General features: G+C 44.8%; 1 protein-coding gene across 4 annotated transcripts in view; it reads left to right on the top strand.

Annotated features, from left to right (window-relative positions):
* The window catches only part of LOC122543043 (mitoferrin-1-like), an 84,195-nt gene that overhangs the window by 4,130 nt on the left and 65,740 nt on the right, over nucleotides 1-14,325 (top strand). For 3 of the 4 annotated variants that reach the window (XM_043681239.1, XM_043681240.1, XM_043681238.1), the window contains exons 2-4: nucleotides 8,658-8,886; nucleotides 11,855-11,911; nucleotides 12,829-13,161. In XM_043681239.1, coding sequence (XP_043537174.1) covers nucleotides 8,658-8,886; nucleotides 11,855-11,911; nucleotides 12,829-13,161 — 619 coding nt within the window. Of the gene's footprint in view, nucleotides 1-8,657; nucleotides 8,887-11,854; nucleotides 11,912-12,828; nucleotides 14,320-14,325 lie in introns of those variants that run through there. The other variant, XM_043681237.1, reaches the window with a different exon arrangement.

The following is a 14,325-nucleotide window of genomic DNA, read 5'->3' as shown; positions in this document are numbered from 1 at the left end:
CCAATCTATATCTGCCCCTGTCCTTCCCCCCGGTCTGTATCTGCCCCTGTCCTTCCCCCTGATCTGTATCTGCCCCTGTCCTTCCTGCTCCCGCTCCTATTCTGTATCTGCCCCGCCTCCATCCCAACATGTGTTTTTGTTCCTGAAGTTGCTCTGGTTTAGCTCAGTTGGGTGTGGATGGTTGGTTTGCGAAGCAGTGTGATGCTGACAGCATGGGTTCAATTCCTGCACTGCCTGAGGTTATCATGAAGGACTGTCTTCTCAATCCCTCCCCTAGCCTGCCCAATTTTTCTGCTCCTCGGATGCTGCCTGACATGCTATGCTTTTCCAGCACCACACACTCAACTCTTCATCTGTGACTGCCTGTCTCCCCAAATACATATCTGCCCATGTCACTGTCACCTCAGATTTATGTCAAACATGGATCAGAGTCTGCTTCTGTAACTATCTGTACGTTCTTCCCCCGACCGTATCTGTGCGTGCTCCTGTATGAGCCGCATATCTGAAATGCCTCTGGATCTGGATCCTCCTGTAAATTTGCCCTGGATCACTTCATGGAGCAAGTCAGGACTGCAGATGCTGGAGAGTCAGAGGTCAAAAAGTGTGGCATTGGAAAAGCACAGGTCAGGCAGAATCTGAGGAACAGGAGAGTAGATTCTTCAACCCTGGATCTCTTTCTGCCTGTGCCCTTGGGTGGACGATGTCACTGCATCCGGAGCATTGCCCATATTTTGGTTTCCTTTTTTGATGAGGGATGTACTTGCATCAGAAGCTGTACAGGGGAGATTCCCAAGATTGATTCCAGAGGTGAGGGGTTTGTCTTATGAACCGAGGTTATGCAATTGAGTATATGTCTTGCTCGAGTTTGGAAGAATGATGAGGTCAAATTGAGATGCATAAGATGCTGAAGAGAATTGACCCAAAGCTGGGTGGCTGGGTGAAATGTGAGAAGGATGTTAGGAGAATACAGGGTGACCTGAACAGGCTGGGTGAGTGGACAGATGCATGGCAGATACAGGTTACTGTGAATAAATGTGTGGTTATCCACTTTGGTGGCAAGAACAGGAAGGCAGATTACTACCTAAATGGAGTCAAGTTAGGTAAAGGGGCAGTACAACAAGATCTAGATGTTCTTTTACATCAGTCAATGAAAGCAAGCATGCAGGTACAGCAGGCAATGAACAAAAAAGCTAATAGCATGCTGGCCTTCATAACAAGAGGAATCGAGTGTAGAAGCAAAGAGGTTCTTCTGCAGCTGTACAGGGCCCGGGTGAGACCACACCTGGAATATTGTGCGCAGTTGTGGTCTCCAAATTTGAGGAAAGCCATTCTGGCTATTGAGGGAGTGCAGCGTAGGTTCACGAGGTCAATTCCTGGAATGGCGGGACTATCTTACGCTGAAAGATTGGAGATACTGGACTTGTAAACGCTTGAGTTTAGAAGGCTGAGAGGGGATCTGATTGAGCCATATAAGATTATTAAAGGATTGGACACTCTGGAGGCAGGAAGCATGTTTCCACTGATGGGTGAGTCCTTAACCAGAGGACACAGCTTAAAAATAAGAGGTAGGCCACTTAGAACAGAGTTGAGGAGAAACTTCTTCGCCCAGAGAGTGGTGGGTGTGTGCAATCCTCTGCCCCAGAAAGCTGTGGAGGCCAAGTCTCTGGATACTTTCAAGAAAGAGTTGGATAGAGCTCTTAAGGATAGTGGAATCAAGGGTTATGGGGATAAGGCAGGAACAGGATACTGATTAAGGATGATCAGCCATGATCATATTGAATGGTGGTGCTGGCTCGAAGGGCAGAATGGTCTACTCCTGCACCTAATGTCTATTGACGCAGTAGATATAGTACAGATGTTTCCCCTTATGAGGTATATTTTTAGGAGAATGGGTAGCAGGTTTAAACCACATGAGAAGAATTTACTTCCTTCAAATGATCATGAATCGGTGGAATTCACTAGCTCAGAGTTCACTGGATGCTGGGACACTGAGTAACTACAAGGAGGAGAGGCACATTTTAAATTTCTAACAGATTTAAGAGTTATGAGGAGTGGGTAGGAAAGTAGAGTTGATGTCGAGATGAAAACAGCCATGATCATATCAAATGGCAGAGCAGACAGAAGGGGCTGAATGTAGATTAGAGTGGTGCTGGAAAAGCACAGCAGGTCAGGCAGCATCCGAGGAGCAGGAATCTACTCTTGCTCCTGGTTCTTGTGTTTGTAATAGATTGTGATCATGAGGCATTGCATCAGGTTCCCCCTTGACTCTGTCTGCTTGTGAACATCATGGGGTGGTGTGCATATAATCCACTCTGATTATTCCATTATATTCTGAATTGACTCAGTGGTAGTAAGTCAGTAGGCTCTGTGCCTGAATACAGTGGCTCCAGAGTACATGCTGACTATAATCAGTGTGTTTCTCTTATTAACACACTGAGCCTGCCCTTCATGGTCCAAAATGACTAATATATTCTCAATGTTAAACAGCACTAAGGCTATAATCTGGGGCAGGACAGCAACCTGTTCATTTTCCCCTGGCGTAAGAGACTTCTACTTGCACATTCTGTCTCATTTGTTGACATTTGTGAACCGAGAAATTGGTGTGTTTTCGCAAACACTTTGGAATGTTATTTGTGCCCGGTCAGAGCAGTACTGGGCCTCCCTCAGCTGTGTTTCGAAGTGTGAAATGCAGAGATGGTCAGCAGAGAGCTTCACCACGCGCACAATGCACAAAGGCAACGCACAGGCTCTGACTGGGATGCTTTATGCAAGGGTCTGGCCATTCACTTGAGTTCAAGTCCCACTTGCTGAAGTGATTTCTCGTAACATGTTAACAAGTCAAGTCAAAAAAGCATCTGCTTTCTAATTGTAACTTTGACGACATATTCATTCTTTTCTCAGGAACAGCTTGTCCAAGTTTGCTAGTGTAAGCCGTTTCTCTGCAGGGGTAGACCACAGATACAACTGGACTTTAACACAGATATGACTCCTTGTTATTCAACTTCTTAAGCCCTATGGTGCAATTCAACTTGGGTCGTCCTTGTGACCTTTTTCATCTTTTGGGTTTCTGTGTGTTACTGATGATACTTGATAGTTGATGGGCATATTTGCTTGTCCATAATATAACTTGCATGCAGAATGTCAGTAACTTCAATGCAAGTAAATTTCCTGTACTGACAGTCAGCGGCAATGGTTCTGTAAATTTCCTTCTGATTTGTTTTCAAGTCATTGTGGAACCTGTGTCTGAGAATTCACCAACGTTCATTCGACAGCATCTTCCAGACCTACAGCCTCTATCTCTGAGAAGAACAAAGACAGCACATAAATGGGAATCCCACCTTCCACTTCCTCTCCAAGCCGCATAATGTTTTACGCTGTCGCTGGCTCAAAATGGTGGAACTTCCTCTTTAACAGGGGGATGAGGACTGTCGCACTTTGAGATAGTGGTATGCTGTCACTTTGTCAAAGGACTTGCCTCCTTGTCAAAAAAAATTTCTTTTTCGATAAATGAAATTGTCTGCTCAATGAATTTGATTGCCCTTGCTAAGAGAAAAGAGCCAGTCTTATGGGACCTATAAAGATTATGCACCAGTTCAAACATTGAAGACCCGATTCTAGAGCTGACTTTGCCCTGGTCTCGTAAGACTGCCAGTGTGATGCCTTTTGTTTTGTTTGCTTTCAGGTAGGAATGATTGGGTTTGAGTTGAATGTTTGGACATGAACAGTGAAGGAAGAGATTGTTCTGCTTATGTGTTCACTTTTTCAATGGCTGTGTTCTGTGTCAGTGTTACATTTCTTATCCTTGTTTTCAAATTCTTCCCAATCTCTGTTAAAGTCTTCAACTCCACAGGCCTTCAAAGTATCTGCACTCCTCCAATTATGACTTGGTTGCTGATTTCATGTCTATGTCATTGATGGCCAGGCCTTCATCTGTTAAGGATTTAAGCCCTAAAATGCCTTTCATTGCACTGCACTCTCTCCTTTATGACTCTGAGCAAGCTTTCAGTTACCTGTCCTCCACTCACTCCTCACTGTGAAATTGTGCTTTATTCTTCTGTGGAGCATATTGCAGTCTGCTAGCGTTGCTACATAAATACAAGTTGTTTATTTGTTTTCAAATATTACCACATAGAAGGTGAGGACTGCAGATGCTGGAGATCAGAGTCGAGAGTGTGGTATTCCTGATGAAGGGATTATGCCCGAGACATCAATTCTCCTGCTCCTCAGATGCTGCCTGACCTGCTGTGCTTTTCGAAAACCAGTCACTTCATTCTTGCCTGCCTCCTGCAGAGTTTGTCCTTCATTTTGCTGTTCAATTCATTTTACAAGGCGCTCCTCTTGTCTGGAAGAGTATCTTTACCCACTGTTTGTTTTTGTTTTTCAGTCTAATTCCATTGGTACTTAGTAGTGCAAATGTTTAGTCCTGTTGGGGGGACGAAAAGAGATGTGCAGGTGATGTTTTTGATTTCTTTCTTGCATAGAATCCCAGCAGTATAGTAACAGGCCATGTGGGTGAACAAGTCCACACCGACTCTCCAAATGGCTAATCCAGCTAATCCGCACATCCTGGGAAAGTATGGGCAATTTAGCATGGCCAATCCACCTAACCTGCATATCCTAAAGTGGAACACCTGGATGAAACCCAGAGACTGGGAGATGTGCGCACACCATGCAGACACTTGCCCAAGGCTGGAATTAAATCCGGGTCCCGGCATTGTGAGGCAGCAATGCTAACCACTGAGCCACCATGCCACCATTCCTTGGGTTCGTCCTGAAGATGATAAGATTCAATAGCAAATCTCTCTTCTACAATAATATCCAAACTTGTTTTTGGATTGTGTTTTGGCTTGGGAGCTCAGACTGCAGGCAATGGCTGGAATGGTGACTTATGAAGTGTGTAACATGTCAATGATTCGAAACTTAATCATGGCAAAAGTGTCGATCAGTCTTCCTCTCTGAGTTTGAGCAGTTGATCCTTCTGCCTTCAGGAATTTAATCGATGGCTGGAGTGTATTGACAGTTTCGTCATGTGCTTTAGCTCTCCGTCCTGACTATTTCCAAGATGTTCCGTATTCTAAAGATTAATGCATTGATTTCATTGTAGTTTAGTGAGAGGTTGATATGGAGGTGCTATTGTTGGACTGGGGTGGGCAAAGTTACAAATCTCACAAGACCAGGTTATAATCCAACAGGTTTATATGGAAATACAAGCTTTCAGAGCACTCCTCCTTCATCAGGTAGCCAGTGATAGGTTGTGATGACATTCAGAAACAATATTTGCTGCATTGAGGTAATGTTTGGTGAGGTCAGCTGACGTGCCGACAGCAAAGTTTGAGGCTAATGCAAGGTTGCCCATCAATTCTGAACTGAGTATGGGAATCCAAAGCTGAACTAGATTTGTTGGTATTCACACCGCTGGATCACCTACCCCAGTTACGTGCCAATATCACAGGATACCACAAAGTGCTTCAGAGCAGATAAAGTACTTTTGAAATCTAGTCACTATTGAAGGAAATATGCAGCAAGCTGTAACAAATGGGCAGTTATGTAATGCTGATCAGGTAATTCTGTTTCAGTGGTGTTGACTAAGGGATAAATATCCGGCAGGAAACTGGGGAGAGCTTTCCAGATCATCTTTGAAAAAGTTCTGGATGATCTTTCAGATCTACTTGGGTGGGTAGACAGGTCACCATTGTGATCCTGATATTTTGGGTATTGTGGCATTCCCTCACAGATATACTTCATATCAAGTGACATTATTGAGTTTAGGACAAGGGAATGGTTCATTCTGACTTAATGAATGCTGGCCACCTGAGCTGCATTTCACGTCAAGGCAAAAGTTTAGGCCTGTTCTACTGCCCTCCTGCACCAACCAGTATCCAAGTTGAAATTGGCAACATGTCTTCTGAGAATGATTGTGCAGATTTCAGTGCGTGTCACTATTTTGTCTTTTAATCTGGAGTCTGAGATTGCGAAACTGTGATGAAAATATCCTGGCCTTAGTTTAATTAAGATGTTTGCTCATGACAAAAGGATACTGTAATCGGGAAATGCCCAATGTTGCAAAACTTCAATAGTACTGGGTTCATGGTTCACAGTAAATCCAATTGTATTTTCTCTCTGTTCCTCCACCCATTGGATTGTAATACCAGTAATAAATCTTAGGTTAAACTGTGAACTGTTTTGTTTGGGTTCTGAATAGAAAGATTGTTGGACTCGTCAGGTGCAGCAGCCGGCAATAAAATACTGGCCAAGGAGGTAATGCTTGAAGTTGCAAGGGTGTAAATGGCATGTTTTTGAGGAGTGTAAAGTTAGCAGGCTCATACTTATTCATCTGGAGGTTCTCTGGTCCTCTTGCAATTGGAATTACTTGGTTTCTTGGCTTTGGCACCTTGTGTTTATACAGTGCTTTTTGAAGTAGTAAAATATCTCAATGCACATTTAAATGTCAGTGGATGAAATTTGAAACTGAGCATGAGAAACTGGCTTTGAGACAGGTGACCAAAGCCATGGCCCTCGGAATAGTTTTCAAGAAGCTAGCGTGAGTCTTGTCAGTGGTCAAGTGAGTAAAACATGGCCTCTTCACTAAGGTAGCCAAAATCTTAGCAGAGGACTAAAGGTCAGACAAGGTGTAAACTAACAGGCTGGCAGCAATGTTTCCGGAGACTGACCAGGAAAGCTGAGTTCGAGATGGAGCTGATTTCCTCAAGCTGCATTTTGGATAACTGATTTTCTGGGACTTTTTAATGCTGACTTGCCCAAAATTCTGCAGCGGAATGGAGGAAGTGATAACATCGATTTCATATAAATATTTTGAGCTTGAGGGAGACTTGGAGCAAATACTCCTCTTTTCTGATAGACTGCACTCTGTGCTCCTGTCTGTGTATTACAGGGCTTTGTGTTGTTTGACTTTCTCTGTCTGTGTGTGTGTGTGTGCCTGTCTCTGTCTCATTTCTCATTTTTCTGTCTCCGCCCCTGCCTTCCACCCCCATGTCTCTTCTTCCCCCTCTGCTCCAGGTAAGTGTAGAGAACGCTGGATGACTATTTGAGGTTTTGGTCAAGAAAAAGAAGGAAGCATATGTCAGGTATTGACAGTGGAGATGGAGTGAACCCCTGGTAGTGTATTAAGGCAGTTGAAATGTACTGAAGAGGGATATCAGGAATGCTAAAGAGGGGCATTATATAGCTTTAAAACTGTGTTGCTGGAAAAGCGCAGCAGGTCAGGCAGCATCAAAGGAGCAGGAGAATCGATGTTTCAGGCATAAGCCGAAGAGGGATATCAGGAATGCTAAAGAGGGGCATGGTATAGCTTTAAAAATGTGTTGCTGGAAAAGCGCAGCAGGTCAGGCAGCATCAAAGGAGCAGGAGAATCGATGTTTCGGGCATAAGCCCTTCAGGAAATTCCTGAAGAAGGGCTTATGTCTGAAATGTCGATTCTCCTGCTCCTTTGATGCTGCCTGACCTGCTGTGCTTTTCCAGCAACACATTTGTAAGCTCTGATCTCCAGCATCTGCAGTCCTCACTTTCTCCTCATGACATAGCTTTGGCAAACATGGTGAAGGGGAATCCCAAATCTTGGCAAATGGCACTAGAAGAATTTGGGAAACTGGTCAGCAAGGATGGGTTGGACCAAGGTTCTGTTTCCATGCTGTACACATCAGTGGCTTAGTACATGGTGAAGATGGGGCAAATTGGGAAATGGGAGTTTAGTGTAAACATGGTCATTGACTGGTTGTGTTCAGTGGCCTGTTTACATGCTTTATTTTCTGTCTGAATTGACTTGGATCCCCTTCGACATTGTGCTTGGTGAACAGTTGTCCGTTTGGTGTGCAGAACAGTTTTGTGCAGCTGATTGAAATGGCTTTCTCATGTCCTTCTCTTCTTCTGTTTTCTGCAGATGTGTAGCTCACTGACCTTGTAGTTTAGAAAGCATGGAACGCCTTTCACCAATTGCCCATTGGTCCCTGGGACTTGGGCGATAAGAGGTGGCCCTTTTGGCCCATTTTATTTGGTGAGCAGTCAGTGGGTGTTGGCTTATCTTTATCACAGTGCTGAAGTCATGTTCTCGGAATAGTATTCAGCAAATCAGTGGGTGTGAGGGTGCAGTTATTGTTTGGAGAGTCTTGATAAGAATGAGCTGTTGAAAATGTGTTGCTGGAAAAGCGCAGCAGGTCAGGCAGCATCCAAGGAGTAGGAGAATTGACGTTTTGGGCATGAGCCCTTCTTCAGGAATCCTGCTCCTTGGATGCTGCCTGACCTGCTGCGCTTTTCCAGCAATACATTTTCAGCTCTGATCTCCAGCATCGGCAGTCCTCACTTTCTCCAAGAATAAGCTGTTGCAAATTTTGTGTTGGCTTGAGCTCCTAGTCAAGATTCCATATTTGCGCTTAGAAGAGAGTAATGAGGGAGATATTCCCAACACCCAGTCCACGTTTGTCCTTTAAAGCTAATTTCTTCAGTTCATCTGGCCACTGTTATTCAGGGGAGCTTGCTGTGCAGAGAAGTTCCTGCCTTGTTTGGAACAAAAATAAAGACAGAATTTGCTTTACGGTGTCTTGAGATATTGATAAGCTCATTTAAAATAGGAGTTTTACCCCCCCTCTGAGGGATACATGTGGGAGTCATCATTCTCACTTGATTTCTTTTCCCTTCTGCAGACACGCATGCAGAGTTTACAGCCCGACCCGAAGGCACAATACAAGAATGTCTTCGATGGTCTGTTGAAGATTGTGCACACAGAAGGTTTCTGGAGACCTTTTCGAGGACTGAACGCGATGGTACTTGGTGCAGGACCTGCTCACGCTATGTACTTTTCCAGCTATGAGAAAATGAAAAGGACATTAAGTGACGCCATCGGTCAGGGTGGCAATAGTCACTTAGCAAACGGTATTTGACAATTAAGTCCAGTGAATTCTGTTCTTAACATTCGGCTGCAACCCTGGCTCGCCTCTTGTACTTAATCAGCCAGCGAGTGTAAGCTTTTCTACAGTCATTGTGTGTTGCGTGCATGTCTGTTGGATAAAATGCCCAAGTAGTTCTTCGCATTCTGTTGAATGGGTCAGGCCTTAGATGGACCTCTGACCTTTTGTTTTGATTTTGTTGTTGTGTTCTGATGTCAATCCACCAGTTGTTAAAAACCAAATTCTCAACCTTTTGATGTATTGAGAACCTCGCAAGTGACATAATGTCTAAGTCTCTGTGCCTGGCACATTGTGTGCACTGGGTATTGATGCAGATGCCTCTTCCTTACTAGATATGCAAGGGTGTGGATCCAGGTCCTGCCAAACTTGCAGATGACTGGCATGGAAGTAAGCATTTACCATTGTGACCCATTTTTAATTGCTCAAGGGCAGACCCAGGTGACTGGGAAATGAAAAGGACTCTTGATTCAGGGACGTTCTCCTTCAAATTAAGATCGAGCCCAGAAATCGAACTTTCTGCTGTCTGTTATCAGACAGAAGCTTTCAGTAAATTGGCCAAAGCTTGTTGCACCTTGGTGTGTCAATGTTCACCCTTTGACGAGAAACCCTGGGGTGGAGCTGGGTGATATGAAGCCAGCAGTGGAGAGTCTGTGGAGACCCTTTGTCACTGAATTTAACAAATCATACCAGTCTTATTCTATGCACTCTTCATATGAACACTGAGAACAAAATATTCAGGAATGGTATTTTTGTCTTTATGTACGGAGGTCCTTATTATTTTAAGAGATGAGGAGTTGTTGTTTTGGAATTTGACAGGAAGGTCAGTCTTGATGGTGCCTATGTGTTTGCTTGATTGAACTATTATGTTCTGTTGACTGACTTAGAATTGCACTGTCAACATAAAATTGCCAGTTTGGTGGAGAGAGAAGGGAAGGATGTTGACTTATCATTGCAGTTCCCGCAATGTCTGAACCTGCCAAACTGATTGTTAGTCACCGAAGTCGGAAGACAGGAACAGGAGGAGGCCATTCAGCCTATCAGATATCGCCTGTCAATCAAGATCATGGCTGATTATCCCCATGCTATGCCATTTTCCCAAATTCTGGCCATATCCCTGAATGTATTGGTCTCTGGAAAGCTTTGATTATAGTTGAATCTGACTAACGATTGATCTTCCTCAGTTATTTTTGCTGTTGTAATGGAATGGCAACATCCCACATTAAGCAATGTGTCCTGGGGCTGTTGCGATTACACTAACAACACTAACAGACAAGAATATCCACAGCATACATGTACAAGTCCTTCCATGGAACTTTAAGAATTTGAACTGGCCTTGTGAAATCAACTCTTGATTCAGATACAACAGCACTGATTGAGGCCTGACCGACCTTGGTGTATTGGGGATTCGTCATGGTTCCCATACTGAAGCTCGCTTTTAATTCCCAATTTGTTCGTGGGAGTTGAATTGGACCAGCTGCCATGATGAGTCTTGAGCCGATGTCCCAGCGCAGTATCCTGGGTCTCCAGGTTATGAGTCCTGCGATCTGAAGCATGGTCTGCCGATTTCTCTCTGCAAGATCCAAAGGAGTAGTCAGATAATGGGATCTTTAGAGACATTAGAAGCAGATTCAAGCATAATTTTGAAAGTGGACTTGGACAGACAAGTAAGAAGGCAAGGTTCATGTATCATTGGGCAAACAGCAGCATAATGAGTAAATAACTGGAAAACTCTCACAGGCTATGGGGTGAGGGTGATGAACCAAATGGTCACCACCTATACTGTCATGTCCTCCCTGATCACTGAAACAAGAAAACAAATCCTGATTCTGAAGTGGCAATCACCACTTTTGGATGTTCTCTTCGCTAATGAAGTACTTTCTGCAGTGAAGTCTCTGTGGGAAATGCAGCAGGGAGTTTGCGCAGCAAGCTCCCACTGACTACTGTACAGGAATGACCAGGTAGTTTGTTTTGGTGATGTTTGGGGCAATATGTCTGCAGGTGCATTGACTTGACGTTTCTTCCCTGTTAGATTGACTTGCAGTGAGTCATTTCGTGCTTACCTTCTGTCTGCTGTGAATTGTTGTTGAAAGACTTAATGATCAAGACATTTGGTTTTTGACTTTCAGGCCAATTGAGAAATCTGTCAACAGTCGTCGTCCTTGCATTGGCTGCTGTTGAGTGCACTGAATCCACTATGTATTGATAACAAAAACTTGAGAGGGGCTGTTCGGTCCCTTGAATTTATCCTGTGATGCCACGAAATCTGAACTGATTTTCGCCCTCAGTCATACACACAGGCACGTAGACACAGACATGATTGAAGTGCCCAAAATCTTATCTTCTCGGTCATTGAATAATCAACCATAGCTCAACGGGGTTCACAATTCCAGTGAAGCAAACCTTCAGACTGCATGTTCGGAGGTGGAATGGATGTCTCTTCTTCTCTCTGTTCTTTACTTTGCACCCTCCCTTTAATCTTTTGCACTTTGTTTCTTATCTTGTCTATTTTCTTTCGTCTCAGTCTCCTTTCTACCTCTCCCTGACTTTCTCACTCTCCGTGCTTATGATAATAAGGGTGAGTTGGTGACAGGGTCCCTGCTTTGTACTACTTTTGGGAGTGTGTGTAGTTGCTGCAAGACTCAATCTCCCTTTGTCTGCACTTGTTCCTGAGGCCAGGACTAGGCTAGTCATGAGGCAATGTGTATATTTGTTTCTGTCTGTAGGCTTGCAGAAGGTGCTGGGCCAATATGACTGAAGCATGTGCTTTTTGGTACCTGCAGCCTTCACAGGTAATGGGAGTGAGATAAGTCACCTGGAATGTTGTGTTGGAAGAGTAAGCAATGGTCCTGTGTGGTCTTTGATCTATGACACTGACGATGACTCTGAGATGTGAGATTCAGACTGACTGACATTGCTTTTATTTTGTCCCACAGGTATAGCAGGAGGTACAGCAACTTTGATCCACGATGCAGTGATGACCCCGGCTGAAGGTAAGGCACTGTGATGGGGTTTACTGTGGTGGAGGGGTGGGCCTGTCCACATTCCCAGTCAATAAGTTATTAATGATGGCCAGTATCTTGGAGAGGAGTGGAGTCTGGCCAAGAGAAAGGAGGAGCTCCTGTGGGGCCTGATTGGTTGAAAGACTGAAACTGCAGATCACAGTACCCCCAGTCAGTTGTAGCCAGGGACTGAATGCAACTGAGCGCATATTTGCTACATCTTCAGAGAGGATCACTTTGAATCAGGCTGCTTACTTATCGTCAGTACTCTGTCATTGTGACAGGATTCCACCTCGACATTTCAAAGAAACATTGATTAATGGTTTTCACTCAGATCATGAGGTGGTGAAAGCAGAGATTCCAAAAGGAATTAGTTGGGCACTTGAAGGGCATTAAATTCGCAGGGCTGTGCGGTTCACATGAAGAAAATAGGACTGATGGAAAAAGACATGGGTCCTGTAGGCCTGGAACTTGCATTATGGTGTAATGATACTGAATAGGAAGCTTATCATCCAAGTGCTATTCTTGGTCTAGGAACAACCGTAGCTTCATTTCACCTCTTTGAGCTTGGTGGTTTGTATGACAGTAGCTGGGTATGTGAGGGGAGCTCCCATTCCGAAAGCGAAAGCTGCTGGACAGGTTGAGCTATTAACCAGCCAAGGACTGCCAGATCTCCTTTTTCATTCTCCCTTAGCATCAGGTAGATTTTGTGAACTGACGGTGTTTTGAGCGCCACCAGGCTTGCAGTTCTGAGAAGGCAATGTAGAGGGGGGAGCGAGGGGAAGTCTTGGGAAGGTCTTCTGCTATTCTCCAGACAGTGTTTGTCAACAGCTTTGAGGGTGTTGAATTCAGACTGTGTTCACCCACATTCTGTTTACCTCCTTCCCACCCTTCCCCTGCCCACACAGCTGTCAAACAACGAATGCAGATGTTCAATTCTCCATACAAAGGTGTCCTGCACTGTATCCGGGTTGTATACAAAACAGAAGGGATCAGAGCATTTTACTGGAGCTATACAACGCAGCTGACCATGAACGTGCCCTTCCAGGCCATCCATTTCATGACCTACGAATTCATGCAGGAACAGCTCAATCCTTGCAGGCACTTTAACCCCTTGTCGCACATGCTGTCAGGGGCTCTGGCAGGGGCAACAGCAGCTGCGGCTACCACTCCGCTTGATGTCTGCAAGACCCTTCTCAACACGCAGGAGAATCTGAAGCTGGGAATGCTGAAGACCAAAGGTCAGCACCTCTCAGGCATGCTCAATGCCTGCAGGATGGTTTACAAGCTGGGTGGGTTGCCTGCCTACTTCAAGGGTGTGCAGGCACGTGTCATCTACCAAATGCCCTCCACTGCCATTTGTTGGTCAGTCTATGAATTCTTCAAGTACGTTATAACACAGCGGCAGTCTCAGGACCTGCCGGCCTCCTCTTGAGGGCAGCCTGCCCCTCCCTTCAGCTTCCAAATGGGGTGGTGTTCTATCAGATGCTCCCATGATTTTCCTAAGAGCTGAATTAGGAAGTTCCTGTAAGTCTAAGGATGTCTATTGGATACTGTCAGTCATGTGCCTGAACTGCTACAAGCTTCCAATCTCTGCCAGATCTTTCCCCATAAGTTCCACATACCAATGTTCAAGATCTGAAGACATGAAAGAGATTGGTTTCAGCTCCTGTCTAAGTGTCAGGCAAACAGAAAAATGGTCACTTCCTGGTGCCCTCCCTTTTCTGTGTTGTAGTGCTCACTGATGATTTGAATAAATCTTCTATAAAAACAGGGCAGTTGGAGTGGGTGGTTTCAGAATCATGGGGTAGTCCTTGTCTTGCAAAGCCCACAGTCTGCATGGCACCTTGAAGAGTCTTGCTGGCCTGGTAGGAAACTAAATCAGACAGACTCTTGGTAAACTGACTGTGTGTGTGTGTGTGTCTCTCTCTCTCTCTTTTTCCCCCCCCCCCAAAAAAAATGAAAACACTTGCAGCTCACTGAGGGAACCTCAGTTCTCAAAGGCTGGGATCTTACAGTGCACACTGAAATGTTTTTGAGTTTGTGAACTGCCTCCAGACTGTCCCTGCACCTTGTCAGGTCCCAGCTGAGGACCTCTGCAGATAGGAGGGAGAGGGAGCTGGAGAGATTTCTGCTGAATCGTTGACTATGCAGTTGGGTGGGGTGAGCTGGGACACAATTCATCCTTCTTTGAAAATTACATTGAAGAGATGGGGTTGGGAGGTGGGTGTTGTGGGAAGCGTAAGGTGTGAAAACAAGGGTTATGTCCCCTGAACACTGACAAAACAACAGCACAAGATTGTCAACACTAAGAAAAGGGATAGAGACGGGTGAGAGAGAGAGAGAGATAGAGACGGGTGAGAGAGAGAGAGAGATAGAGATGGGCGAGAGAGAGAGAGATAGAG

This window comes from Chiloscyllium plagiosum, chromosome 42 (assembly GCF_004010195.1).
Source record: "Chiloscyllium plagiosum isolate BGI_BamShark_2017 chromosome 42, ASM401019v2, whole genome shotgun sequence".
In the NCBI taxonomy this organism is placed as follows: Eukaryota; Metazoa; Chordata; class Chondrichthyes; order Orectolobiformes; family Hemiscylliidae; genus Chiloscyllium; species Chiloscyllium plagiosum.
Note: the sequence above shows the minus strand (reverse complement) of the source record. Positions and strands in the feature narration are given on the sequence as shown.